Here is a 24,789-nt window from a genome sequence, read left to right on the forward strand (position 1 = left end):
AAAATCGTGTATAACTTCACTACTTGTCTTGTGCACTTGAGCTTGTGAGCCTCCTGATCATCCGTCGCGTCCTGGGATGGCTGCTCGCCGGAGGGGGGTAAGTCGGTGAAGCGTTTGCATCGGAAGAGGGGCAGGTTTTCGCGAGGCAGAACCTCAACCCCAGCTTTTCGACCGCAGCGAACACCAGCACAAACTCGCGGCCACGCTCATTTCCTTCTGTCTCCTTTTCTTCAGTCGCTCCTTCATCATGGCGTCCTCTCTCAAAGTCATTGCGCTCATTTCCGGCGGCAAAGATTCCCTTTTCTCCATCCTGCATTGCCTGGCGAACGGCCACGCCGTCGTAGCTCTTGCAAATCTCTACCCGCCCCCGACTCCTGACGATGACGACCTGAACAGCTACATGTACCAGACCGTTGGACATGCCGTGATTCCTTTGTACGAAGAAGCCCTGGGCATTCCGCTGTATCGGGAGGAGATTCGCGGCTCCGCTGCCAATTCGTCCAGAGATTACACCGCGCAGGAGGACGACGAGACCGAGTCCCTGGTTCCACTATTGAAGAGGATCAAAGAAGCGCATCCGGAGGCAAATGCGGTGTCGACTGGCGCTATCTTCTCCACGTACCAGCGCACGCGCGTGGAATCTGTAGCTGTCCGCCTTGGCCTGACTCCCCTGTCCTATCTCTGGCAATACCCGTACCTGCCGCCGTATACGCAATCGAGCTTACTGTGCGATATGGAGGCCGTGGGCCAGGATGCTCGGATTATCAAAGTCGCGTCTGGCGGGCTAGACGATGGCTTCCTATGGGCGAACGTAGCGGACTCAAGGACTGTGGCTCGTATGAAGAAGGCTCTGGCACGCTTTAGCGAGGACGGAGACGGTGCCCTGGTTGGCGAGGGAGGGGAGTTCGAGACGCTGGCAGTTGACGGGCCATCGCTGCTCTGGAGGAAGAGGATTGAGGTAGAGCCTGACCGTGTCGTGCATCAGTCCGGTGGCACTGCGATCTGGCACGGCAAGAACGCGCACGTCGTGGATAAGCCGCTCGAGTCGTTCAAGCTGGAAGACCTAAGGAGGCCCCCTCTCTTCGATGACGAGTTCCTGGACATCCTGCGCGCGGATATGGATACCAGCGCCGGCGTCATTTCACTCCCTCCCGACCTTGCTCACCACACCGCGCCGCCCACGAACAACTGCGCCAAAACGCAGAATGCATTTGTTTACAGCAACATCACCGGTGAAACGGCGCCTGGCCTCGCTTCGGAGGTGAAGGCGCAAATGGCCAACATTTTCCTCCGTCTGGATCACGCTCTTGCCGCCTACGACATCTCTAAGCAAGACATCGTCCACTGCACACTTCTCCTTCGCCGCATGAGCGATTTTGCCTCCGCAAACGACATCTACTCGCAGTACTTCGACTACACGAATCCGCCTGCTCGAGCTACGGTGGCTGTTGGAGACTGCATGCCAAATCCCCTCGACGTCACGCTTTCTGTCTTCGCCGAGAAGGACAGCGACCGGAAAGGGCTTCACGTCCAAAGCCAGAGCTATTGGGCCCCAGCAAACATCGGTCCGTACAGCCAAGCTATCTCCACCATGCTGCCTCCGCGCGATCGAAGCGCCGTAAATGGCACCGAAGACCTCCACGCCGCCGGAAGGATAGTCCACATCGCCGGCCAGATCCCGCTTGTCCCCGCTTCAATGAAGCTCTTCACGCCTTCTTTGAACACGATATTAGAAGAAGATAGCTTCAAGGGCGAAGCCGTCCTCGCCCTGCAGCACCTCTTCCGCATAGGAAGAACGCAGGGCGTGAAATGGTGGACCGCAGGCCTCGCAATGCTCCCCTCCATCCCCTCCGCAAAAGAGCAAGAAAAACGCGTCCTGCTCGCCCAAGCACTCTGGAAAGCTATCCACGCACCTCCATCGCCCACCGAAGACCAATCTGCCGCCGAAGAAGAGCTCGACGCTTGGGACCTGAAGAACCTCCTCCCCACCTTCCAAGACACTTCGCGCCGACCCGCAATCCCGCACCGAAACAGCATCCTTTCTTCATCTTCTTCCCCCGCAGACCCGCCGCCAACACCGCCCTGCTTCGTCGCGGATATCTCCGCCCTCCCGCGCGCCGCGAACATCGAGTGGCTCGCCACCGGCCTGGCCGCGTCTTCAATCGCCGTTCGGCAAAGCGATTACCCCTTGACGCACTTCACGCAGCCCGATCCGCAGACTGCTTCTTGCGCGGCGCGCTTCTGCGCCAGAGAGATCACGCACGATGCGGAGGATGTGCGCTTCGCGGATGCGCTGGGGAAATGGAGACAGGCGACTATCTATGCGAGCGAGTTATTCCACTGGGATCGGTGGGATGGCTGGGTCGAGAGGGAAGGGGTTAGTTGGGTGCCGTGTCGGCGGGTTTGGGGTGGGGAGGGTGGATGGATAGGGGGCTGATTCAAGGTGGGGGATACGGAGGAGGATGGGTTGAGGTTGGATAGGGGCTGAAGGCTTCCGGGGTATAGGATACGGACGTCGAGGAGGGGCGTGAGGGTGGGGGTTATGGCGTTAGGATTACTCGGGCTGGAGTGCTTCAGCTCCCGATGAAGAGTACCATAGACAAGACATGATTCATTTCAAAGTCCTCAGCTAAAGAGGCAAGCAAGCAAAGATCTATCCCATCCCTCCATCAATCACTCCCTCAATGGTATTTTCCCCCCCCATAAACGCCCAGAAATGCCATCAATCACTTTTGCCACACACACCCTGCCCACTCCACTCCACTCATCAGACAGCAGCGCGCTCAAAACCGCTCCTTCATCCTGCTTGCCACCGTCCGCAAGTTGCCATACACCTTGCCTGGCTGAGCACCCAGGATCAAGCTCACGACCGCCTCGCGGGCGATGTGGATGTTCTTGAAGCCGCCGAGGATGTGGATCTTCTGGTCGGCTAACACGATGCGTGTTCGGGAGGCGTTTTCGACTGGGTGAGGTTAGTGATGGTATGGGATGGGGCGAGGGAGCAGCAGAGCGGCTTACTGGCGAACTTGGTCTTGCCGTCTTTGCCTGCGATGCGGCCGATGGCGCGGGAGAGATGCTCGCCATGTAGCGTCTTGACGTCTTTGATCTCGAAAGTTTCTGCGAACGCGGAAATAGATATTAGCGGATGCCATGGGGGGAGGAGTGATAGAAGGGGGAGGTGGTTCAAAGCGGATCGTTGCGACTGCTGGAAGTGTACCGTGGCGTACGTACCGATGTAGAGGTCGTCCTGTGCTTGATGTTAGTCTGAGACTCTTAAAGGAGTGGGCGTGAAGGGGTGTGTTCGGGGCCAGGAGGTGAGGAAACGGGGAACATACCAAGCGCAGAAGGGCAATAGCATCGTCGACATCCTAAGACCGAGGAAGTTAGTACAGTGTACCGCAGAAACGGAATGGTACTTCCGTGTCTCTCCCAAACGCTAGCATGCCCGGAATGCTACTGGAGTAGCCCTCCGAGAGCTCGCATGCGCTTCGACGAGACATGGATGCTCCGTCCTGCCTGTACGTACAAATCCCAGGCAGAATGCCTTTATGAAGTCCTCTCCTTTCTGAAGCGCGCCCGTATCGTTCGTGAGGCTCGAAGTACGGAGTTCGACGCTCTTGGCCTTGACGTTCATGCGCACTTGGAGCTTGAGGTGCTCGACCAGCGCTGCAAGTAGTCAGTCGGAGGAGACCCTCGGTAGGTTGGGAACGGAGGGCGTACGGGGGTATATCTTTGGCCATGAGTCCTTCAGCGGGGTCATACGGTGCGGCGGGACTGGACTGATAAGCATTGGGGTTGGAAGCAAGGGGTCGGGGAATCGTTACCAGGCACTTTGCGCTGTTCGCGGCGGAATGCAAGGGCTGAAGGGGGCACATTAGCAGAGGTCAGGACAGAGGAGAGAGAGTAGAATGGCAGGGAATCGACATCCGAGCCTGTCTTAGATGTATATCGCGACCTGGTGTCCCTTGTGTGCCCCGCCTTCTCGCACAGACTGGAGGTCGATATCCAAGACATCTGGTATGTATCCCAATCTCACGTACGTATGGAGCTCGCTGGTTCGAACTTAGGGCGACCCGTCTCATCAGTGGTCATCGGCGCATCTTCTGACGGCGCTTCGGGAGCATTGGCGGGTGTCTCGGCGGGCAGAACCTCCATGGGCAGCAGGTCGACGTCATTGTCTGCGGGGAGTGGCACTGATTCTGGGGCGAGGGTCTGATTCTCGGCCAGCGCTTCGGGCTTCCGGAGAAGGGCTGTGGGTGCTGGCATTCTGTATGTGTAGGCCTCGAATTCCTTCTCTTCCTCCCAAAATCCCGAATTTTTTGCAGTCGAGGTTGTGGCGCTGGGGTCGCAAAGGTCGATGGGAATCGTAAAGTGAAGAATTCACTGACAAAACTAACAAATTGCAAGAATCTCTAACGGCCGAGGAGCTGTGGTAGTAGTCGTCGAATCCGAATAATGTCGCTGAGGAATTGGGGGTATTGTTATCGATAAGGGCACTGTGGCGGGTAGATTTTTGGCATCCACGGTTAGCGCGAATCAGCGGAAAAAGAAGCCTCAGAAGCCCCTGCACGTCATGTCGCGGTTCTAGCTTGCTCCCACCCTCCTCTACCCTCACCACCAACCCGTCTTTACCTCCTATAAGCCACCTGTCTGCGCTTTCATCCGGTGGCAGACGGTGACCATGTGGTGTCCGCGAGTATAATGAGTCGGAATGTAGGCATCGCGACCGGCGCGTTTTTGCGGCGCTCCGGAGACCTGCCGCTTCGTCAACATCATGCGCCGCTCCCTCGAGGCGAATTCGCAGCGTCGCTACTTTTACGAGGGGGAGGCCAGGTAGCGAGACGGTCAATTACCTCGAGTTCGCGCACATTCGGTCACTGTCCGCCTAGGATAGCTTTTCAACCCTCCTCACGCATCGCACCGATCTCTCCACTTCTCCTCCAGCAACCGGTGGGCCGACCGAGCCATATCTACCAGAGCGTCTCGTTTGCGGCAGCTTCAGCATGGAGTCGTGGCGCACGAACAAAGGCGAATACACAGTTGCGAAAATCCACCACTGCAAATCGGCGTAACAAGAGCTCCGTCACGGATGGTTCAAACACGAAGCTAAAAGGTCCCTCCACGCCGCAAGCCGAGCTCTCCCCTCAACCTAAAGCCCCTCCCAACCCGCCGAATGCTCCCAAAGAGCCCCCTAAACCCGAATCCGACCCGTCGTCGAGCTCCGGGAAGCACTTCCTCGATCGCATCCCTCAGAGCCTCCCACATCTATACAGGCCAAGCAAAGCTGAGCTTCTCCAGGCAGCGTCAGGCTTCTGGTCGCGTGTAAAAGTCCATTTCAAATGGCTCACAATCAGGAGCACGCGTCCCTTCAACGCGGACGAAATATACGCGCTGTTTTCGTGGATAGTGGCTGCGCATTTCCTCTGGATCATCCTCGGTACCACAACCTTCTTCATGTTGGCCGTCTTCCTGATCAACACCGTCTTTGCGCAGGAGACGTTGGCCAAGTGGATCGGCAACTACCTGACTGGCTCCTCCGGCATCAAGGTAGTTTTTGAATCAGCCGTCGTGCCCAAGTGGAAAGACGGAGTAATTTCTTTCAGGAAGGTCTTCGTGTCTCGAAGGCCGGGGCAAGGTCACGCGAAGGTCAGTAAAGGATCGCAGACGTCAGCCGCAGCCGCCGCTGCTGCTATTGCACAAAAAGAGAAAGATGCTGCCGAAGGAGTAGAGGAAGAGGAGGACACAAATTATAGTCAATTCGACATATCAATTGACACCGTCAACGTCACTTTGTCGTTTTCGAAGTGGTTCAACGGCAAGGGTCTACTGAAGGATGTCGAGATCAAAGGGATCCGTGGTGTCGTAGACAGAACCCCTGTACATTCGATCGAAGGCGTTGACCCACGGTCGTACAAGCACGAGCACCACCCCGGCGATTTCGAATTGGATTCATTCAAGATGGAGGACTTGTTAATTACCATCTACCAGCCGGACAACTATCGCCCATTCTCCGTCAGCATCTACTCCTGCGATCTTCCACAGCTACGGAAACAGTGGCTGTTCTATGACTTTCTGTCGGCCAACATGATGTCGGGATCTTACGATAACTCCCTGTTTACGATACACCCCCGACAGACGCACAACTATACCGGTACACAATTGAACGAAGGCCGCGACACAGAGGGCGGTAACCGCTGGAAAAAGCAAAGCCGGATTAGGATTGATGGTCTCAACATTGACCACCTAAACAGGGGCTACGAGGGGCCCTTTTCCTGGATATACGAAGGCAACGTCGACATCGTTGCCGACGTCATGTTACCCAATGAAGACGATGGCAGCCTCGCGAAAGTCATGTCAGACATGTACGACCGGGTCGAAGCTACCGTAACGCAAAACAACAGACACTACTCCGATCACGCAGTGCACTATTTCGAAGAGCAACACCGTGACTCCAAGGAGGAAAAGAAAGAGGACGAGGACCTCCGATTCGTAATCATGGATGTCCGCGTGCATCTCAATGATGTACGAGCAGCGGTACCAATCTTCACGAAAGACATCTCCTACGTGAACAATGCGCTCGTCCGGCCCATTGTTGCGTACATCAACTCCAAGAAAACCTTCATACCAGTCAATTGCAGAGTCGTCAAGCAAGCCAGCGAGTTCGAAGGAAGCTGGACCATCTACGACAGCGGCTTAATGGAGGACATATCGCGAGAGGTAAGCTTCTTCTTACTCATTGAGTTCCTTCAGCATCAGCAACTAATACTCGCATCAGATGTACGACGCCTTCGCCCGCGACGTCCTTGACGACAACACTGCTCGCAAACGCCGCATAAAGAAAGTCGGCATCTGGACGCTGCAGCTCGCCGCTCAGGCACTCTTCCTCGGCTTGGCTGGTAACATAGCGTAAGCAGCGGAACTTCCACGCTGCGCTTTGGGCTTCTTGTATATTTAGGTAATAGGGAAAGGTTTGGAGTTTCGGAGAGGCGGTCACCACTCGTAACGAACGGTTTTGGGTGGCTTGGCTCTTGATGTTGCATTAACCATTATTGGAAAGGGCCTTCTGGATACACACACAATGCACTGTATAGTAGTAATCCACGATGAGAGAATATGATGAGAGGCTATCTCAAGGGGATATGCCTCTTGATTGACTTTAATTTGTCGTGCTTTTTGCGAGGTTATGTGACTTCTTGTCATCTTTTATATCGGAAGGTGCAGTAGGTACTGCCTTGCTAGATGTACCGGTACGCATTCTAGCAACGGAGTGGAGAGGCGTGGTCACAGGATACAATAGATACAATCTAGGACATGAACGAGAGTACATCATTACGTCTATAGGATTCTATATGATCTTCTAAGAGAAAAGCCCGCCCAGTGAGTCAGTCACTCAGACCGCCGCCGAAAAGCACTATCCTCTAGCACAACTAACCGCCACGCGATGCAGAACGGAGCGGGAGAAGGTCACAAGAACGTCTCCCGTATCGAACCGAAAGTATGCAAGGTAGTAAAAAGCATGACTATGCTGCCGGAAAGGACTGGTGTTGCGGTGCGCACATAATTACGATTACCATTAGAGGCCGAGCAGAGCGCGGGCGCCCGGCTCGCTGCAGACGTAGAGCACGTCGTGGCTGTCGGTGAAGCCGTTGAAGCGGGTGGCGGAGCACTTGGTGTACGCTACAAGCCGGTTAACTATCGTGACTGGGCTGGAGAAGGATAGGATAGGAAGGGAAGGGAGGGGAAGGGCAACTTACCACCCATGTCCTCGAAGTAGAGCCAGTCGCCCACATCAACGATCTCGGGGAACATGCACGACGACGAGATAACGTCGATGCCGTCGCACGTCGGGCCCCAGACGGAGTACTCGATCTGCGACGGCGTGTCGTAGCCCGAGCGCCGCACGTCGTACAGCACGGCGGCGCCGCTCTTCAGCACGCGCGGCACCGGGTTCTGGTGGTCGAAGATGATGCTGGAGAAGTTGCCGTACACGCCGTCGTTCAGGTACAGCATATAGGACGTCGTGCCGAGCGTGGCGTCCGCGACGGTGCGGCGCGCAATCACGTGGCATGCGAGCGTGAACGCCGTGGAGACGTAGTAGCGGCCCGGCTCCCCGATGACGCGGATGTGCGGCGGGAAGTAGGCGTCCAGCGAGGCCGACAGGACGGCCGCCATGGTCTCGAAGCTCTGGTCGCCCGTGAAGCCGCCGCCTACGTCCAGCGTGTGCATGTGGAAGCCCAGCGCAGCCGCCTGGTCGAACACGAAGCGCGCGTCCTGGACCGCCTTGAGGAACGCTTTCGGGTCCGAGGCGCCGGATCCGACGTGGAAAGCCACGCCTACGACATTGAGCTCCAGCTTCTTCGCCAGCTCCAGCAGCTCCGCGGTGGTGTCTAGCGAAGCGCCGAACTTCTGGCTGAGACGGCACAGGCTGGCTGAGTCGTCCGTCAGGATGCGCAGGTACAGCTCAGCGTGCGGAAAGAGCTGCTTCGTCTTGTAGAGCTCGTCGGCGTTGTCGAAGGTCATCTGCTTGACGCCAGACTGTGCAGCGTAGCGGACGTACGATTTCGTCTTGCACGGCTGGGCGTAGATGATGCGCGAGGCGTCCACGCCCATCTTCAGCACGGTCTCGATCTCGTTCTTGGACGCGCAGTCGAAGCCGAGCCCCAATTCGGCCAGGAGGCGGAGGACTTGAGGGTCAGGGTTGCACTTGACCGCTACTCAGATGTCAGTGATGTTTCTTCAGGAAAGTGGCGAAGTTGGGGAAAATGTGTGCAATGCGACTCACCATAGTGCGGCTTGACCCGAGCCAAGTTCTTCTTCCAGCGGAGATGCTGCCGGTAGACCTCGCCCAAGTCGGCGACGAAGAAGGCATCCTCGTCGCCAACATCGCAGGTATCCTGATCAATAGCCTCAACACGGCTCTTCAGAGCCTCCCCAATCAATTGCTTCGCTGTGCCAGCGCCATGGTTGCCGGTAGCAGCACCAAGGGTATAATCGTGAGACGTTAAGTCTTTGTCAAAAAGATTATGATATTCCTCGGTAGGCGTAAGGGCAGAAGGTGCCATTCCCTGGTCGACGGATGCCAGGAGAGGTGTTTTGAATGTAAGAATTATTTGTCTTGACTTTGCTGACGCAGCGGGGTGTTAGGGGGGTCGAAAGGGCTCGTATCCGAGACTTAGTTGTGGGCGAGGTCTCCTCGACTCTTCCTCGTAGGAGGAAGAGACTTCAGAGAGGCTCCTATGCGGCAGCTGAAGTTGTGGAGAATCCGGGGTTCGGTTTGAGGAGGGGGAGAAAAAAGCACGCTCGAGCTCTGCTTTAGACGACGGCACGCTTGGGAGGCGGGAGGTTGTTGAGGACGTGCCGAAAGGGTCTAACAGACGCAACTTGGAGGTCGAACGGGACGAAGGCCGAGGCCGTAGTGGAGGAAGTGCCTTTGCAACGACCAAAGGCTGTCGCTGGGGAGCGATTGAGAGGCGGGGCAAAGAGCGATCAAGGGCGCTTTATGGACGGGGCGCTCCGTTGACCGGTGAGTGCTAGTTGTGAGGGAGTCGGTGTAGGAGGGAGGGGTGGAAGTCAATTTTCACGCACATGTGCGGTTCCTCGTCGCCTCTTGCAAATGGCTCATTAAGTAATAACCGGGCCTGTTAAGCCGCCCACTAGCGCGTAATCCTACCCCCGGCCCCATGTGAATTTTGCGCCCTGACATCACTAACAGCCACCGCCGCCGCGGGTGCACAAGCCATTACAGGCGGCTCACATTTCAGCCCCGCCGTGAAAACTTCTCAGCCTCCTCATCGATCGCAGCAGCTGAGCGCATCTTCAAGACAGGAAGACGCACTCATCGCGCAAGCCTCGTCACTGACGGCTCCGTACGGCTATTCTAGATCAGTGTAGAAAGTACAGGCACTGACGAGGAGTTTGACTCTATATTTATCTCTGTACAGCCTCAAATAATTCGAGATAACATCGTGTGTGGACCACTGCGTCTGGATTGCCTTTCCTGAAGGGGTCCCGAGTCCAATTAGTTGCTCACCCGGCAGTGGCCCTGTGGTGATCTGCAAGTAAAGCAAAAACTGTAACGAAAGCGGAAAGAATAAGAAAGAAGCGCATAGCATCCGAAGTGTCATGAAGTTGCTCAAGCACACTGGAGACACTCTAGATCGGAGGCAGAGTTGCGCTTAACACCATCCTCCCTAGGTACTATGTCAATGCGTATCACGTTTAAATACCCACTCAGGATCCCGTAGCCATGTGTCTGAAATCGTTGCTTTCATTCGTGTACGTAGCTCATATACTCTACGAGCCAAACAAGGGGAATCATAAAACCGCTGCCAGACTCCCATCCCTCCCGAATGCATGTGCGTGTATATATGCATGCTAAATGCCGAAAACCCCCGAACCAAAATGCGAACAATCCATGCACAAATGCCCGACGGTATAGTCAAAGAAATTGCGTCATGCGGTTGGTATATCGCTAAAAACGTAGCATAGCAAGACGCCCTAGAATGTTATACTCGCTGGACAAAAAGAGGAACGTCTGACAAATCGACTCCGAATTGGTTGCTGAAATGCATGCTCTTGCGGCTTGCGTAGCTGTGGAGCTGGCGCGTTCCTGCACTGCCACCGACGCCGTAGCCGCGTCCTTCGTATCCGTAGTCGAGCCCGCCACTGTAGCGATCAATAACCACCACGTCTTTAGGGGGTTCGGTCGTAGCTCTTGTGGATCGAGCGTCTTCTTCGGCACGTTGGCGCAAGCCCTCTCCAATGGATTTACGACGCTGACTCCACAGGCGAGCATGCGCTTCCCAATTCTGGTCCTGGGGGTGCTGTTCGGGAAGTCGCTGCCCGTAATGATCGTACTTGTTAATCAACTGAGACACGACGGGTCCCCGCCCGCTCTGTCGAGCGCGGAACAGCGGGCCCTGACTTGCTTCAATCGGTGTTTGATGGGCGAGTTCGTCGTGAAGCTCAATGTGTCTGTTGGGTTCTGCGGAGGGCATCGTAGGAGCCTCAAGGTTGAAGCTATGCGGACGCCGGGTATAAGCGGCACCCTCTCCTGCATCAATGTTCATGTCGTGATAGCTTCTCGATCGTTGAGGCATTTCAGGCCGTAGCATAGCCCGGTCCTTGCTGCGTGTACGAGCGAGCTCGGCCGCCGTTCGAGCATCCATGTTCACCATGGACTTCGTTCGTGGCAGTATATTCCCCAGCTGGTAGGGATGGGTAGGCGAGGTTACAGCCTTTGTGGGAACCTTAGCCATCGCGGCGTCGTATGGAGATCGCCCAAGCGATGTAGCTGTAGTACCGAAATCGACGACGTAAGACGCAGCGTCGTCTTCTTCGCGGTTCTTCTCCTTTTCCTTCTCTGCGGTGGACTTGCTCCGGAATAGGGACAGGCTTCGTCGGAAGCCATGAGGAGGCGGTGTTGGTGGCCGTTCGGTTGCAGAGCGCCTGTGATGTCGTCCCCGTGGTTCGGGCGACGTGGAGGGAGAAGGAAACTCGATGTTCACGGTTACGGGAGAATCCACGACGCTTTCATTAGCGGTGACATGATCCTTGCTGGGGTATGTCCGCGTCAAGCATTCCATACCTGGAGTCGAAGAGAGACGTCGAACAAATTGGGTCCTTACGTTAGCGGGAATGTCAGGAATAGTCCCTCCGACAACAGGTTCGCAGGATTGGACTACGGGAAGCTCTTGGTATGAAGGTCTCCGCTTCTGCAGACGCTTCTGGGCTGAGGCTCTGCTATCAATGGAAAACTTGGATACCACGGAGACCGGGGTCTTAGGTGATGCATTGGACAGAGAAGCCACCTCCAGAACACGATTGACGAGATCCGGCGTCGTGGATGTCGAGGCGCTGTACTCCGTGGTCTGTGGTATCTGCAAAGAAGGCGGGCGAGGCGCTACCTTGTCGCCAGTCGGGACTGGTGGAAGTGGCTTTGAAATGGGAAGGCGTAGCATCTCTTCGAATGTGTAGAGGCTAGCGTTGTCGCTATCGGCGCCATTCCCACTTTGAACGAGGTCAGCCACGCGCGAAGGCTTCTTGGAGAGTGTTGGAACAGTACCCTCTTTCAATGCTTCTTCGTGCTGCGCGGTTCGGAAGCTGCCCCCAGAGGAGTAGCCCGAATCAGCCTTCTTTGGAGGAGGCCGGTTGCTCGCTCTTTTCTTCTTCTTTGTTTTCTCTTTGAAGGTTTCTACGACAGGGCTTGGCTTCAGTTCGAGCCGGGCCGGCTCAAGCGTTGTCGCAGGCTCGCTGAATATAGTGCCATCAAGAATGCGAAAAGCTTGCTCTCTGAAGGACCTCGCATCGTCTGATACAAAGCCCTCATCAAGATCACCTGCATGAGGGTTGAAAGAAGAGTCGAAAGGGCTATTCGATATTTCAGCCTGATAGGCCTTTGCAAGAGTGTCTGCGCTCTTGTTCATGACTCGAAGGCGTCTCATAGGCTCGGGCTCAGGCTCATCGTCAAGAAGGACATTTTGAGCTTCTGCCTTCAAGGGGCTATCGCACCGAGATGCCGTCTTCGCCCGCCTTGGTTGATCGGGAACGCGGAGATTTCGGTACAGCGGCGGTGTCATAGGCTGGACCGCAGACTTGCTTCTCTTGTGCCAGCGCCTTTTGGTGGGCTTCATCATGATGGGGCTGTCGCACCTTTCGGATGCCGTGAAGTAATCCTCCTCTGGAGCAGGGTTGGAATTCAGTAGACGGGACACCTTCGCGCTGGGTGCTGGCGAGGGTGCTCCATTGGTAACTACCAAGGAGCCGAGCTTCAGTGATCCAAGATGAGAGTACTCCATGTCTCCAGGCGTCCGCGCTCGAGGGGTGGGCGAGTCCCGACCCTGCTCCGCTAAATCTAGGGCGGTAAGACGAGTGAGCGGAGATGTACCCATCATGTCGACTCGCCATTTCGCTCCCTCGGAAGACTCAAGTTGTGGTGTCCTCCATGAGTTCCATGTCCGTCTGTTTCTCTCGATGGGCGAATTGCGTGTTGCTACGCCAGGGGTCGCAAGTAAAGAGCGTCGCCGAATAAGGGAGGAAGAGGACCTGTTGATGGACGTTCTACGGGTGACGCCCTGCTCGGGAACAGGAGACGGACGGGGTGACGGGCAAGTGCCCGAAGATTGTAGAGCTTGATCTGAAGAGACACGTTAGCGAGGATCAAGGCGGCGTTCCAGCTTCAACCCACGGAGCGCTGCAAGATCCTCTCGCGAAGCATTCTTCCTGACCTCCTGCAGGATTTCCATAGCCGTATCTAGATCCACCACCTGGCCGTTCGAGACCAGGGAGACCTTCGAGCCAGGCAGGCTTCCAAACTTGGCCGTCGGGCTGTCCTTGCTACCGAAACATGACAGGGAGTTGGACGTTGAAAGAGTCGATAATCGCCTCTGGAGGGTTGCAGCCAGCTCTCCCAACTCATCGTCGGCGTCTGAGGAGTCTGGACGCCCAAAGTCCGTGTCAATCGGCGACAGCAGGTGCGTCTTGATCTGCTGCCGCTCTCTGAAGCTCAGGTTCGCATATCTTGAGCTAATGGACACAGGAGAATCGTTCTTCGCGGGCAGAGACGGCGAGTTCGTATTCGTCTTCGGCTTGGAAAGCCTGTGGTGGTGGTGTTCATGGTCGTGGCCGGCACTCTGAGCGTTGCCCATGTTGTCGAAGCTTTGGGAACGGTATTCGAGGAGCAACACGGCTCAACACGGCTCAACACCGATTAAACGAGAGACATTTGGGACAGCACTGCTGGAAAGAAGTCGATTTAGAGAGGCCACAGGGCGGGGAAGCTACATGAGAGAGCTCACCTTATATTAAGCGGAGGAAGCTACCGAATGGTAGTGGGGGCTGGGAACGGGAGGCCAGTGCGGGTCAACAAAGACACAGCGAACTCATAGCTCAATGCAGAAGAAAAGAGAAGCCGTTCTTTTCTTCTGAGGCGCCCAGATGGTTAAATCGGTGTTGGATCAGGCGTCCGTGGGAGTGACAGGCGGATTACGAGTCTTGCAGAAGCAGCTGGATGCATCTCTGTAAACACAAACTTGGAAGAGCTGGCGAGGTGAAACCCCCAGTCACGCACGGCCCAACCCGCATCGAGGATTGCGACTATTTCGCCAATCACACATCGACAACTCCGGCACTTTGAGGCCAATCGAGCTTCGGTTCGCGGGTGCACTGCGCGTCCGAGGCCTGATCCTGGAGAGGATCCGCACACGTCAGGAAGTGTGACGGTTGATCGTAACGCTGTTGTGGCCCAGTTTCGAGCACTGGCTGTCACCGGCTTCTAAAAGCTGCCAACTCTTCCATGGATCCGATCCCCTCATTTCTACCTCATGTCGCGCTCGGAGCATCGGCCGAGCGTTATATAGACGTCGGGTGCTATATCAACGGCGTCGCCTGCTCAAAATGGCGCCGCCTGCCTCGCCAAATTCCAATTCCCATGCCGCCACATCAAGACATGCAGAATGCATGAACTAGCTCAACCAGACTTTACGCCTCCTCGTGTTCTCCCACCGCTCTTGTCGCGGTTGACAGCGAGATAGTGAGTGACAGGCGGCTCAGCAAGCGCGTCAGACATATTGTCGCAGATTTTCGATCGAAGATGCTGCTGATGCGTCTTTTCCGCTTTCGCGTACCTGATCTCCATCATTATTTCAGCATGCGGCGGAAATTGTCCATGGCTTTCCACGGAAGCTTTGTCCTGTAACCGCCGGCGTCGACAAGGAACCTTGGGAGATGGTTCCCTGCAAGCCAAGGGCCCTTGCCTGAGGTGCGTTTTGTACCTCCTGCCGAAACCAGGCGTTCATGCGGACCATATCTGCCTCGAGTATAGGCGCACCGGATACCATTCATATCAGAGATGTTGGCTGCGCAATTTCTCGACTGAAACAGGCCGCCTTCAAGGTCCTCTTGCCTGGCACCACGTTGAAGAGCGGAACGGCTTCAGACTGAGATGACGATGTGCTCGCAGTCGGAGCTGCAGGAAGCAGTTGGAACCTGGAAGCAATACGAGAGTCGCATGCCCGAGATCGCGGTTTGGGACTTCATCTCACTTAATTTCCTGCTTGGAAGCGAGATTGAGCACTCAAGAATAGAGCAAGCGCCGGCGCTTCATCCTTCATCGTGAACTTTGGCCAGATGTCATTGCTGACGCTCCAACCTCGACTGTCAACACCACATGGAGGAACCAGCGCGTGGCTAGTTCACCCGTGGACACTTTGACAGCCACCAGCCTCGTGCGAGGCTGGGGATAACGCTCTCCTCCGCTAACCCAGAGCGCTTAGTCACATTACGAATCCCTAAGCCACCCTTTCTCATCAGCCATCAAGCCACTCCCGGATTGCCCACCTTAGATCTCCCGTACGCGAATCCAGGCACAACATCAGAAGATCGCTCAATAATAATATGCCGGACACATTTGCCAGAATCACGTTCTCGATTCTCGGCAGTGACGTGGACCCCGAGCTTTCGTCCGCCGCGGAATCGTGCGGAGCCTTTAGCGGGCCATCCGGCGTAAAATGTGTGGTGACATCATACCTAGGTAGGTAGCATCGACAAGTCTTGATGCAATTTTATTGCTCCTGTCGCCGCTTCCTTGGAATCACGAACTTGTACTCCGACGCGCGCGGTACCTTGAGTGAAACCCCGGCTTTTCCAAGATTCTATTTCCCTTCTGCTTCCGTCTGGTCGCGTGCCGTTGCTCCTTCGTGCATTGCGCGCCTTCCGAGCAAACAACGAGCCACTGGACGCCAGCATCAGCATCGCGAGCGCACTGCAATCTCTGGATTGAACTGCCTTAATCATGTGGGGGATATCCTATTGGATTGTCCCCATCTTTTCTTCATTAGTATGGCTGGCGATGCTAATTGCCATGCTCGTGTCATGGACGACACAGGGCTCACCACACTACCCATCCATGAACGAGGGCCAAAGGATCGCCTACATATCTGGTAAGGCCTACCAACCTCTAAAATGCTCCAACGAAGAACAGAAAAACTGACAGAGAGTAACAGATGTCGGCGCCCAAGGTCTCAAGCCCCTCTTCATCGCCATGTCCGCCGTAACCGTCATAACCTTCGACCTCGCCTTCGTCTTCGAGCGCTGGCTGCGGCACACGGGCAAACTCGCCCCCAATACCTCCATCTGGCAGAAAATATACAGCGGCATCGCAATCGTCGGCGCGATCGTCGGCGGCGTCGGCCTGATCCTGCTCTCCATCTTCGACACAGTCCGGCACCCGCGGCTGCACAACGTCTTCCTCGCCGTCTTCATCATCGGCTACATCGTGTCCGCCATCTTCATCTGCTGGGAGTACCAGCGGCTAGGGATCCACTTCCGGCAGCACAGCGTGCTGCGCATCAGCTTCTGGATCAAGCTCAACTTCATCTTGATCGAGCTCGCGCTGGCCATCGCCTTCGGCGTGCTGGGCAACCAGCACCACTGGAACACCGCCGCGGTGCTGGAGTGGGTCATAGCATTCTTCTTCTTCTTCTACGTCGCCAGCTTCTTCATCGACTTCATGCCCGTCCTCCGCAGCAGGCACCACCAGAGCCGCCAGACCGAGATGGAGATGGCAAGGGGCGGCGACATGGGCGATGGCGCTGCCAATCCGGAGAGATATTATCGTGGACCGACGAATGGCCATGTCGATGGCTATGCCAACACAAACGGCTATGCTAATGGATACTCCAACGGCAACGCGAATGCGTACAAGCCTGCGGAACCGGCGCCGCTAGCCTCGAGGAACTTCTGAGCCCGTCTCTTTTCATTGTACATATTTTCCCCTTTTGCATTTCCCGCCCGGATGATGGAATGACCGCGGGGGACGGCGTTTTGGCGCAAAGCATTAGATGAGCGTGAGCGTTCTTGTCTGGCTGTGGGATCACCTGGATACATGTGTACTAGTAGTATGTAGTGTATAACCCTAAGAGTTCTAACACCTAGTCCCGGAAATTATCATGTGCTTTCACCCCTCGATGGACTGCTATCTTCTTGAAGGGATTACAAATATTACGCTAATTGTGTTACACACTCTAGCATGTCTTACCCTAGGTAGCTTTCAACTGCGGAAATTGGTTCCTAAATGGGCTTAAGCCATTAAAGACCCAAGGCACGCTGGGATTATCACTACCTTAAAATAAGACGGCTACTAACCGTACTGCTACCTTTGCGGATTCTGCGTCACTACATTGGGCGGGTTCATGTAGTAATAGATGCCGCATTCTGGCTTCAGGGTATCTCTAATCTATATATGCATGCACTCCTTAGATTGACATGTAAACCGCTGACACTGTTCAACGGCTCAGCAAGAGTACGCCGGATGCGTTGTTCCTGTTCTGTCACTACTTAATTCCAATGCGATCCTTCGACCGCCCATCCAGCAGGCCCAGAAAGCAGCACAGAACCGCCTACTACGATACTCTGGCATTTTTTAAGCCCTCAGCTCGCGCTTGTCTCTAGTATCCCGACTCCTGCTTCTCTTCTCTCTGTGGCGGTCCCGCTCGCGGCGTTTCTCTCTCCTGTAGTCATCGCTGTCTCTGCCTGGGCTCCTCAGGTCTCTGTCCCGGCGTTCACGCTCGCGACGCTTTTCCCTTCGATAGTCGTCGCTGTCGGGGCTCCTATCCCGCTCTCGAAGATCGCGCTCACGCCGCCTCTCGCGCCTCTTCTCGTCGGCTGGGCTTCTGCTGCGGTCCCTCCTCTTCTCTCGCCGTCGATCGCTGTCATTGTAGTCGTCGTCCCGATATCTCTTCTTTTCTCGATTCCGATCGCTGTCGTCATAGTCGTCTCGGTAGCGCCTCTTCTCTCGCCTCTTCTCTCGGTCCGAGGAGTCGTCATCTCTGTCCCTCCGGCGCTCATCCCGTCGATCGCTGTCACGGCGACGCTCGCTATCGTAGTCGGCTTCTCCCCGTAGATCCCGATCTTTTCTCTCCTTCCGTTTCTGGCGTCTTTTCTCTTCATCATAGTCGTTATACTTGCTAGAATTCTTCTCCGGCTTCGCGTCATCAACCATCTTCTGCGCCTCGAGCCTAGCCTTCAACTCCTCTTCGGTGATAATTTCTCCAGTGACCTTGTTACGCAGCGCAACCGGGTTGTAGCTCTGCTTCACCTTATTCTTTCCCTTGCCCCATTCCCCCAGCTCAATGCCCACAGCCGCTTCCTCCTTCGCACCGATGCCTAGTAAAGCAGGACGACGCTTGATTTCTTTAGGCTTGACCGCCGGTTTCTTGTCGTGCCCGATCTCTTCGCCGTCTTTCCAGCCCATACCGCGGAGCAACGCGGCGCCGAAACCTTCGATGGGGACGGCTTCGTAGGCTTCGAGGGTGGGTGCGTCGGGGGCTTCGCGGAAGTCGTGCTGGAAGGCTTCCTCTTCGGACTGGATAGGGATGATGCTGTGATCCGTGGCCTTGCCGTGAAGTAGTGCGTCGAGGGCGTTCTTCTCAAGCCGCTGCGCTTCGGTGAGACCATCGTCGGCCTCCTTGCCATCCTCGGCGGTATCCATGGGCTCAGGAGATGGGCTCTTCTCTTGCGCGTCTTTCTTGAATGTAGTCAAGCCGTATGCCATCTTCGACTCCTCCGTATTCACGCCATCCTGGTTACCCTGGCCACCGGCTCTGGCGAGCTGCCTCTTCCGCACCTCCTCGCGCCAATTGCGGTTTGGCAGCGGCGGGATGACCCGAGGGCCTTTCGATTCCTCCTTCTTGCCGCTTGCATCTACTGCACCGCCTTCTGCTGCGTCCCAGCCCGAAATCTCTTGCTTGTTGTCCTCCTCGGGTGCGTCGTCGCCGAGATCGAGGCGTGGGCGCTTTGCGGGACGCTGCGGAGTTGATGTGAGTCCAGCTTTGTTCTTCGCTCCGGAAAGTGAGAGCTTGAAGCCGCCGGCCTTTGGCGCGGCCATAGCGGCGGAGGTTGTGGTCGAGGATTGCAGGTCTTGCGAAGGGCGGGCTATGGTTTTTGCAGTAGAAAAGTGACCGCAGTTTACGGTAGACAAGATGGTCCGCCCGACGTGAGAGAGCGGCTGCAAAAGGGGTCTGTGGTGGGAGAGAGGGATGAGAGAAAGGGCATGTTCACTCAGAAATCCCAAGTTCCACGCCCTCGGTCTTGGCGCTTATCCCTGCAGGTTCACGTAAGGCACCAGCAGTCACGTGCCGACTTCCGATTGGTTCAACATGGAAGTTCACCATGCGCAATGTAGCCAACGAATATAACCCTTTCGAAAGCTTCCAATGTTCTTCCTCTCCCAGCTTATTGATGAAATCGGATGCAGCTATAAGAGAGTGTGATCTTCGAGTCTTCTATTATGATGGCTCAGGGCTGATCCATGGCACAACACTCTGTACGCAGCAACGTGCAGCTACCCAGACATTGAAGGTTCATTGTCGCCGCTTAATTGTTTCGATGAATGATTGGAAGGAGATAGATCGAACCAGTCCTATCAAGTACAGAGGTACACGCTAAGACGGGTCCAGTAATCTGCGCTTTCCATCCTTCCTCCACAGCGGGATGGCCACCACTGCAAACATCTTCATTTTTAAGAGACATTCAGAACTGTGAACCCCAATATCAACAAATCGGCGTTCTTGATGGTACTGGAAGCGAGAGGCATTGAGTGCTCGGATTCCAAAGTTGGATTCGAACAATTCTCAATTGGCGTGACAAGCCCGGGTAGCAGAGGAAGACTAGACGCGTAGACACGCTTCCTATTTTTTCACACAGAGAGCAAGTATGCACGAGAAGAAGACAGCTCGCTCAAGATGACATGAGACGCGGAAGACACTTACGAACCCCAGAACCAGGACCCCTCTACCAACCCCACATTCAGCATGACAAGCTCACCAAGCATCTCCACGGCAGCATAAACAAGGCTTTTTTAGTCCCACCCGCAAGTAACACCCTTTTCTCGATGCCAATACCGCCAAATACACCGCATCTGCCCTAGGTAATCCTACGCCTCTATGACTCCTCGCTTCGGACTAAACCTCCCACCGGCATACATTCAACTCCGAACGCCTCACACCCAACTCCTCCCTCCAACGCCGACCCGCCGGTGCTCGGACATTCCCTTCCCAGCACCGGTGCTCGCAAATCCCAATTCCTCCGGGGGCCAGGCCAGACCAGGCCGCGTATTTCGCTTCGTCCAATTCCATGCCTAGTCCGCATGCGGAAGTGACCATACGAGGCTAGGGTGCGTGGTGACTGTTTCTGCCTGGAGGGACATCACGCTTAATGGCTGTTGCTGCGGTTAGGAGCTTGCGTTATAGCGGGATATGAGTAAGATATGTCCGAGGGGACGGGTGAACGGTGTGCGGCTGTTGTGAGGGTTGGCTTGGTTGAGTCATTCCGGTAAGAAGGGGGGAATGGGTGGAGGAATATGATGGCAGGCAGGTATAAGATGTGGGGATGGCACGCCTGGAGGTAGATATCTCACTCAGCATCTCTCCACAAGCTCGAAGATATCTACTTAGTATCAATTCTGCTGTCTTCATTCCTCTATCTCTGTCGAACTACCAATTCTGACTTTCTCGGTGACTCTCGTCGTCGAACGCTAAATACGCCTGACTCATCGCCATGTCCTCTAATACCAACACCTCTTCTACTATGAATACTTCGAATGAGAAGTCCACTCCACGCGTGTCCACCTCCTCCGCTCCACCGCCTTACACACCTTCCGATGCCTTCTCCGTCACATCGAATAGCTCGAAGAAGAGTCTGACGGGAATCTTCCACCGCCGAAAGTGTATGAAACCATTCAAGCGAGCCCTCTGGATTATACTGACGCCATCCGCAGCATCCGGGTCTTCGACTTCAAGCAAGGAGAAGAAGCCGAAGCAGTACGTGAACAAGGAGCCGTTCTATGCTGCTGCGGCGACGTATGCGTCGACGCGGTAGAGGGGTCTCGGGGCAGTGGGAATACATACGCAGAACGAGAGGATACGTTGCTTGGGAGTGATAGGAACTGGCAAGGGCGCATCTCCGGGTCGAAGAAGTTGCGGAATGGAACATGCGAGGGGGTAGAATGAATACTGGCGTTCTTTTGGAAGTAATACCCAGGTAACAGAATGTATAATCGTTGACCTCTTCGTATGTCGAGCTAGGTCTTGTCCATGATGAGCATGCCATATCCACAGCATCCATGATGGAAGGGAGCTTCGATCTAGTGTGCTTCCGTTTAACGCCGATGCCGTGACGCCCTGCCCGAAGGATATACCTTAAAAGAGATACTGTTCCTCTGTCAGCACGATCCACACCTCTCCACGAACACGGGTTCCTCTCCGCAACCTCGCTCAGCACGGAAATTGTACGTACCGTATTATTCCAATTAGCATTATCCAACCAATTCAAAAAGTCCTCACTCTCCGTCGGAATCGGCTCCATGCCATCAATCAACGGCATATCAAAGAACCCGCTCGTCCCTCCCGCTCCACCACCCGCTCCCACCACGCCTGCATTCCCGCCCTCACCCTGACTCTCATTATTCGCCGGCGGCTGATAGTTCAGCACCTCGTCCAGCACCAGCGCCAGCATCTTATTCAGCTCGCTGCACAGCTTATGGTTCCCGTCGCCCGGCAGAATCGCCCACTCCAAACACGATATCAGCACCGACAGATTCCGTATAATATCCGCGCGGCTGACCGTGCTCGGCAGCGGCACATTCTCCAGCGTGCATCTGCGCAGTTCGAGCGCCAGGACGCCGGCGCTCGGCAGGCAGTAGAATAGCACGAGCGTGGGGAAGTGGCGGCGGATGTCGTACTCCTGGTCGCGCTGCTTGTTGAAGACGAGCACCGTGGACAGCAGCTTCATGGAGTTTTCCAGCAGCGCGGGCACGGCCATTTGCGTCTGGCGGCGCAGCAGCCGCTGCATCTGGAAGTCGGTGTGCAGGTATTCGAGGTAGGCGGAGATCATGCGCAGGGCAATGGGCTGGCCGACGGCGGACCAGGCTGAGTCTTCGTCGTAGAGGTCGTAGCGCAGGTGTGGGGGCATGGTTTCCCAGCATTGGCGGTAGTCTTCGATTATCGTTCTGGACTTGTCAGCTTCGAGACACGAGGCGTGTAGAATTATGAAGGGCTTGTCTTACTGTATCTTGTCTGTCATGTCGCAATTCTTGTCGCCGGCGAGAGACAGCTGGAGAAAGCGCTCTTTGACTTTCGCCATCCGGAACCGCAGCTTGATCCAGGAAATGGCAGAGATCCTGCCCTCTGTGTTCCAGCCCTCGCTGTCGAGCTTCGAGAGCGCTTCGTTTAGCAGCACGGGATCGTCGCTTGCCATGATCTCGTCGTCGATATCTAATGGCTCTTTCCGGTCGCTATAGCGCCACGACATCATTGGCGGACGACCGAAGAATACGGCCAAGCACTTGTCGCTCCTATATACTGCAGCATACATCCTCCTTCGCTGCTCCCGGAGGAAGAACGGCTCATCGCTGTCCTCGCAGTGAATGCCCTCGGCGTATAGTGCTGATACAGTGTCGCCCATTCGTCGCCAAACACCGTGGTAATTGTCTCCATAGAAGTTGCTAGTGACGAGGAGGTTGGCATAGATGAGCCAGACCATGATGTCGTTGACTGCGCCGTGGACCTGGCAGAGATTAATGCAGTCGTTGCTCACATGCATCGTATCCTCTATGAATTCATCTCTATCTATCATCCTGCCGTTCCCCAGGTCGAAGATGGGCGCATCGGGGGAACTGAATTGCGCAATCGATCCGGAGATGATCAAGGCTAGGCCCATGGTCTCCCACCGCAGATTCTGGCCTGTGCAAAGCGTGTGAAACTCCGACGGCACCATGGTGGAGGGCACCTTTAAGGGCCGAGCAGTGTTTCTCGTAATCTCGGCATAGGCAGGATATGGGTCCGCCATGCTGGCCAGCTGCTCCAGATCTTTCCGAAGCTGGGGCAATACAGACATGACGAGAGGTCCATTTAAAGCGGACGCTTTGTGGACCTTGAAGTACATCTCTACGCATCTTTCGAATAGAGAGAAGGGAGCGAGCTTCGACACGATTGATGCGGCTATGCTCATTCGGCAACGTCGTGTTCCAACCGGCCCGCTGGACGCTATAGACGGCGTCGCACTCATCCTTTCGGGAGGCTGCTCGTGGATTGAATCCGGCATGGGCTGCTCTTCCGCAAAGACGCTGGCATAGCTTGTCGAGCCGAGATAGAAGCTCCGAGCGGGATCTGCGCCGCTCTGCGTTGTGGATCTCGTAGCGGAATCAGGAGGCGTTGGCCACATGCTCGCCCCATGGCTTGAGGCGGCACCGCCAAGGTCATTCCGGAGCGTGGTAGGGCTCAAGCTCAGCGACGTGAGCTGCCCGTGACCGCGCGTTTCGCATGGCTCGGAGTACCTGGACTTCGTGACGCGACGACGAGGTTCAGGTTGTTTTCGTGGCGTCCCGGGTGGTTTGGTCATTGGCGCCGGATGGTAAAAGCACTATCCAAACATCAACATCAAGAGCATGATGATGGTTCCGCTTGATGCTAACTTGTTCTGTGATTCCGCGCGACTGGCATTTGTCGCACGTAGGCGTCGTATGGTCACACCGAATCTTGGAGATTCGACATGGCTCGCAAGACCTACACATTAATTAGTAAGCGTGAACCACTGCTCTCGGAGTGAGACTGACCTGGGCTTTCCGTTTCTTCGCAGCATCTCGCGTTGCCATGCGCAATCTGCGATGAGGCGAGGATGATGAGACAGGTGTCATTGCGGAAGTGGGAATTGGGTCATTGCCCAATTGCTCGTCCATGACTGTTCAGCAGTGACTCCGAAGACGGAGGATTGAGGGTATCTTGAGCTCCGGCGCTGATCGTCGACGCGGTAGGATTACGTTTTGCGGGACTGATTCGCTGGAGTTGTTGGGAGATTCCTAAAGGCGCCAAGTACCGGAGTGCTCGGAATAAAAGGGCTGCCCTTTTGGGCTACGCCTTGCTGCTACTCATCAACCGTCGTCCATCGTCTCCTCCAAGATGCAGAGACTCCATTGTCGCGGCTCTGAGTGCTGCCTGATTATCTTCGCTGCGTTATTCTCCTCGTCTTTCGATGACCGCTGATGGAAGCCCTGAAAAGAAAAGCGAGGCGATGGAGTGTCCTGCGCAGCGAGGCAGAATCATCCGAAGTTGCGGTCAGAGACGCAGCGCCAGGAAGCCGGCAGCCGTCCCATGCCGTATCCATCCTGCGACGAGGAGAGCCGCTCCACTGGCAATCTGACGCCAAACAGCACCGCCTCAAGTTAAGGCTGAAACTACGGCTGTGGCTGCCGTCCTGATCAGCACTCCTCCGAGGAAGTCCATACCACTTCTGCCCATGGAAGACTTCATATCGAGGGATGTGCTGGCGTTCCGGCGATCTGCTGCACACTGTCATGCTGCGTCTCTTGGTGTGCTGCTGCAGAAGGATGCGCAAGCGATGGGAATCTGCGCACTGGCGGCGCCCTCCGAGCAAACGATTGGCTTGAGCGTTCGAAGGCCTGTTATCTGCGTGCGTTGTTCGTGCTTCGTCCAAACCGGTCAATGCGGCAGAGCCGCAGCAAAAAGCACAATCCCCAATCCCGCGCTCATCATTTCATCAGCTCTTGTGCGACGTCTCTTTTCGTCTTGGGGAGCGCCGGCCCAGCAGTTAGCGAGCGTGGCTGTGTGCGTTTCGCGACAGCCCACGAGCCTGAGGCATCCTGCCGTCGGCAATTCATCAGGAGATCGAGAGGCAAAAGACAAAAGAGAGAGGACGAAATGGCTTCGGTTCTTCACGGTATGCTTCGCGTTGGTCTCCTCATGACGCCCTCCTCTTAAAAGTTTGGTGATTGCGGCG

General features: G+C 55.6%; 9 protein-coding genes across 9 annotated transcripts; 4 read left to right on the forward strand and 5 right to left on the reverse strand.

Moving 5' to 3' along the window:
- Positions 1-101: 101 nt before the first annotated feature.
- Positions 102-2,259, forward strand: BU26DRAFT_466941 (adenine nucleotide alpha hydrolases-like protein; the record flags this gene model as incomplete). Its single annotated transcript, XM_033825245.1, has 1 exon — positions 102-2,259. A coding segment is annotated over exon 1 (2,010 nt), but the record flags the coding sequence as incomplete, so codon positions are not given.
- A 365-nt stretch (positions 2,260-2,624) lies between these two features.
- On the reverse strand, positions 2,625-4,474 carry BU26DRAFT_524177 (Pre-rRNA-processing protein PNO1). Its single transcript, XM_033830223.1, has 8 exons — positions 4,041-4,474; positions 3,825-3,860; positions 3,721-3,774; positions 3,527-3,666; positions 3,336-3,368; positions 3,232-3,247; positions 3,019-3,117; positions 2,625-2,962 (listed from the first exon to the last, which is right to left on the reverse strand). Exons 1-8 carry the CDS (start codon positions 4,264-4,266, stop codon positions 2,784-2,786), a joined length of 783 nt encoding a protein of 260 aa, XP_033677581.1. The 5' UTR covers positions 4,267-4,474; the 3' UTR covers positions 2,625-2,783.
- A 112-nt stretch (positions 4,475-4,586) lies between these two features.
- Positions 4,587-7,135, forward strand: BU26DRAFT_609912 (uncharacterized protein). Its single transcript, XM_033835961.1, has 2 exons — positions 4,587-6,717; positions 6,776-7,135. The coding sequence occupies exons 1-2, from the start codon at positions 4,702-4,704 to the stop codon at positions 6,908-6,910; spliced, it is 2,151 nt and encodes a 716-aa protein (XP_033677582.1). The 5' UTR covers positions 4,587-4,701; the 3' UTR covers positions 6,911-7,135.
- Positions 7,136-7,305: 170 nt separating this feature from the next.
- Positions 7,306-9,418, reverse strand: BU26DRAFT_524180 (ornithine decarboxylase). Its single transcript, XM_033830224.1, has 3 exons — positions 8,783-9,418; positions 7,755-8,711; positions 7,306-7,677 (listed from the first exon to the last, which is right to left on the reverse strand). The coding sequence occupies exons 1-3, from the start codon at positions 9,060-9,062 to the stop codon at positions 7,574-7,576; spliced, it is 1,341 nt and encodes a 446-aa protein (XP_033677583.1). The 5' UTR covers positions 9,063-9,418; the 3' UTR covers positions 7,306-7,573.
- Positions 9,419-10,505: 1,087 nt separating this feature from the next.
- On the reverse strand, positions 10,506-13,646 carry BU26DRAFT_438239 (uncharacterized protein; the record flags this gene model as incomplete). The annotated part of the gene is made up of 3 exons (XM_033824280.1): positions 10,506-10,775; positions 10,878-13,135; positions 13,187-13,646. The coding sequence occupies 3 exons, from the start codon at positions 13,644-13,646 to the stop codon at positions 10,506-10,508; spliced, it is 2,988 nt and encodes a 995-aa protein (XP_033677584.1).
- A 2,144-nt stretch (positions 13,647-15,790) lies between these two features.
- On the forward strand, positions 15,791-16,741 carry BU26DRAFT_534655 (uncharacterized protein; the record flags this gene model as incomplete). Its single annotated transcript, XM_033831227.1, has 2 exons — positions 15,791-15,938; positions 16,002-16,741. 2 exons carry the CDS (start codon positions 15,791-15,793, stop codon positions 16,739-16,741), a joined length of 888 nt encoding a protein of 295 aa, XP_033677585.1.
- A 453-nt stretch (positions 16,742-17,194) lies between these two features.
- Positions 17,195-19,033, reverse strand: BU26DRAFT_524183 (uncharacterized protein). Its single transcript, XM_033830225.1, has one exon. The coding sequence runs from the start codon at positions 18,881-18,883 to the stop codon at positions 17,420-17,422; it is 1,464 nt and encodes a 487-aa protein (XP_033677586.1). The 5' UTR covers positions 18,884-19,033; the 3' UTR covers positions 17,195-17,419.
- A 1,520-nt stretch (positions 19,034-20,553) lies between these two features.
- Positions 20,554-20,874, forward strand: BU26DRAFT_570658 (uncharacterized protein; the record flags this gene model as incomplete). The annotated part of the gene is made up of 2 exons (XM_033834041.1): positions 20,554-20,722; positions 20,774-20,874. 2 exons carry the CDS (start codon positions 20,554-20,556, stop codon positions 20,872-20,874), a joined length of 270 nt encoding a protein of 89 aa, XP_033677587.1.
- A 160-nt stretch (positions 20,875-21,034) lies between these two features.
- BU26DRAFT_129058 (uncharacterized protein) lies at positions 21,035-23,866 on the reverse strand. The gene is made up of 4 exons (XM_033819625.1): positions 23,609-23,866; positions 22,061-23,558; positions 21,292-22,003; positions 21,035-21,206 (listed from the first exon to the last, which is right to left on the reverse strand). The coding sequence occupies exons 2-4, from the start codon at positions 23,392-23,394 to the stop codon at positions 21,195-21,197; spliced, it is 2,058 nt and encodes a 685-aa protein (XP_033677588.1). The 5' UTR covers positions 23,395-23,558; positions 23,609-23,866; the 3' UTR covers positions 21,035-21,194.
- Between the last annotated feature and the right edge of the window lie 923 nt (positions 23,867-24,789).

Source organism: Trematosphaeria pertusa (assembly GCF_010094035.1).
Source record: "Trematosphaeria pertusa strain CBS 122368 unplaced genomic scaffold BU26scaffold_19, whole genome shotgun sequence".
Taxonomy (NCBI): Eukaryota; Fungi; Ascomycota; class Dothideomycetes; order Pleosporales; family Trematosphaeriaceae; genus Trematosphaeria; species Trematosphaeria pertusa.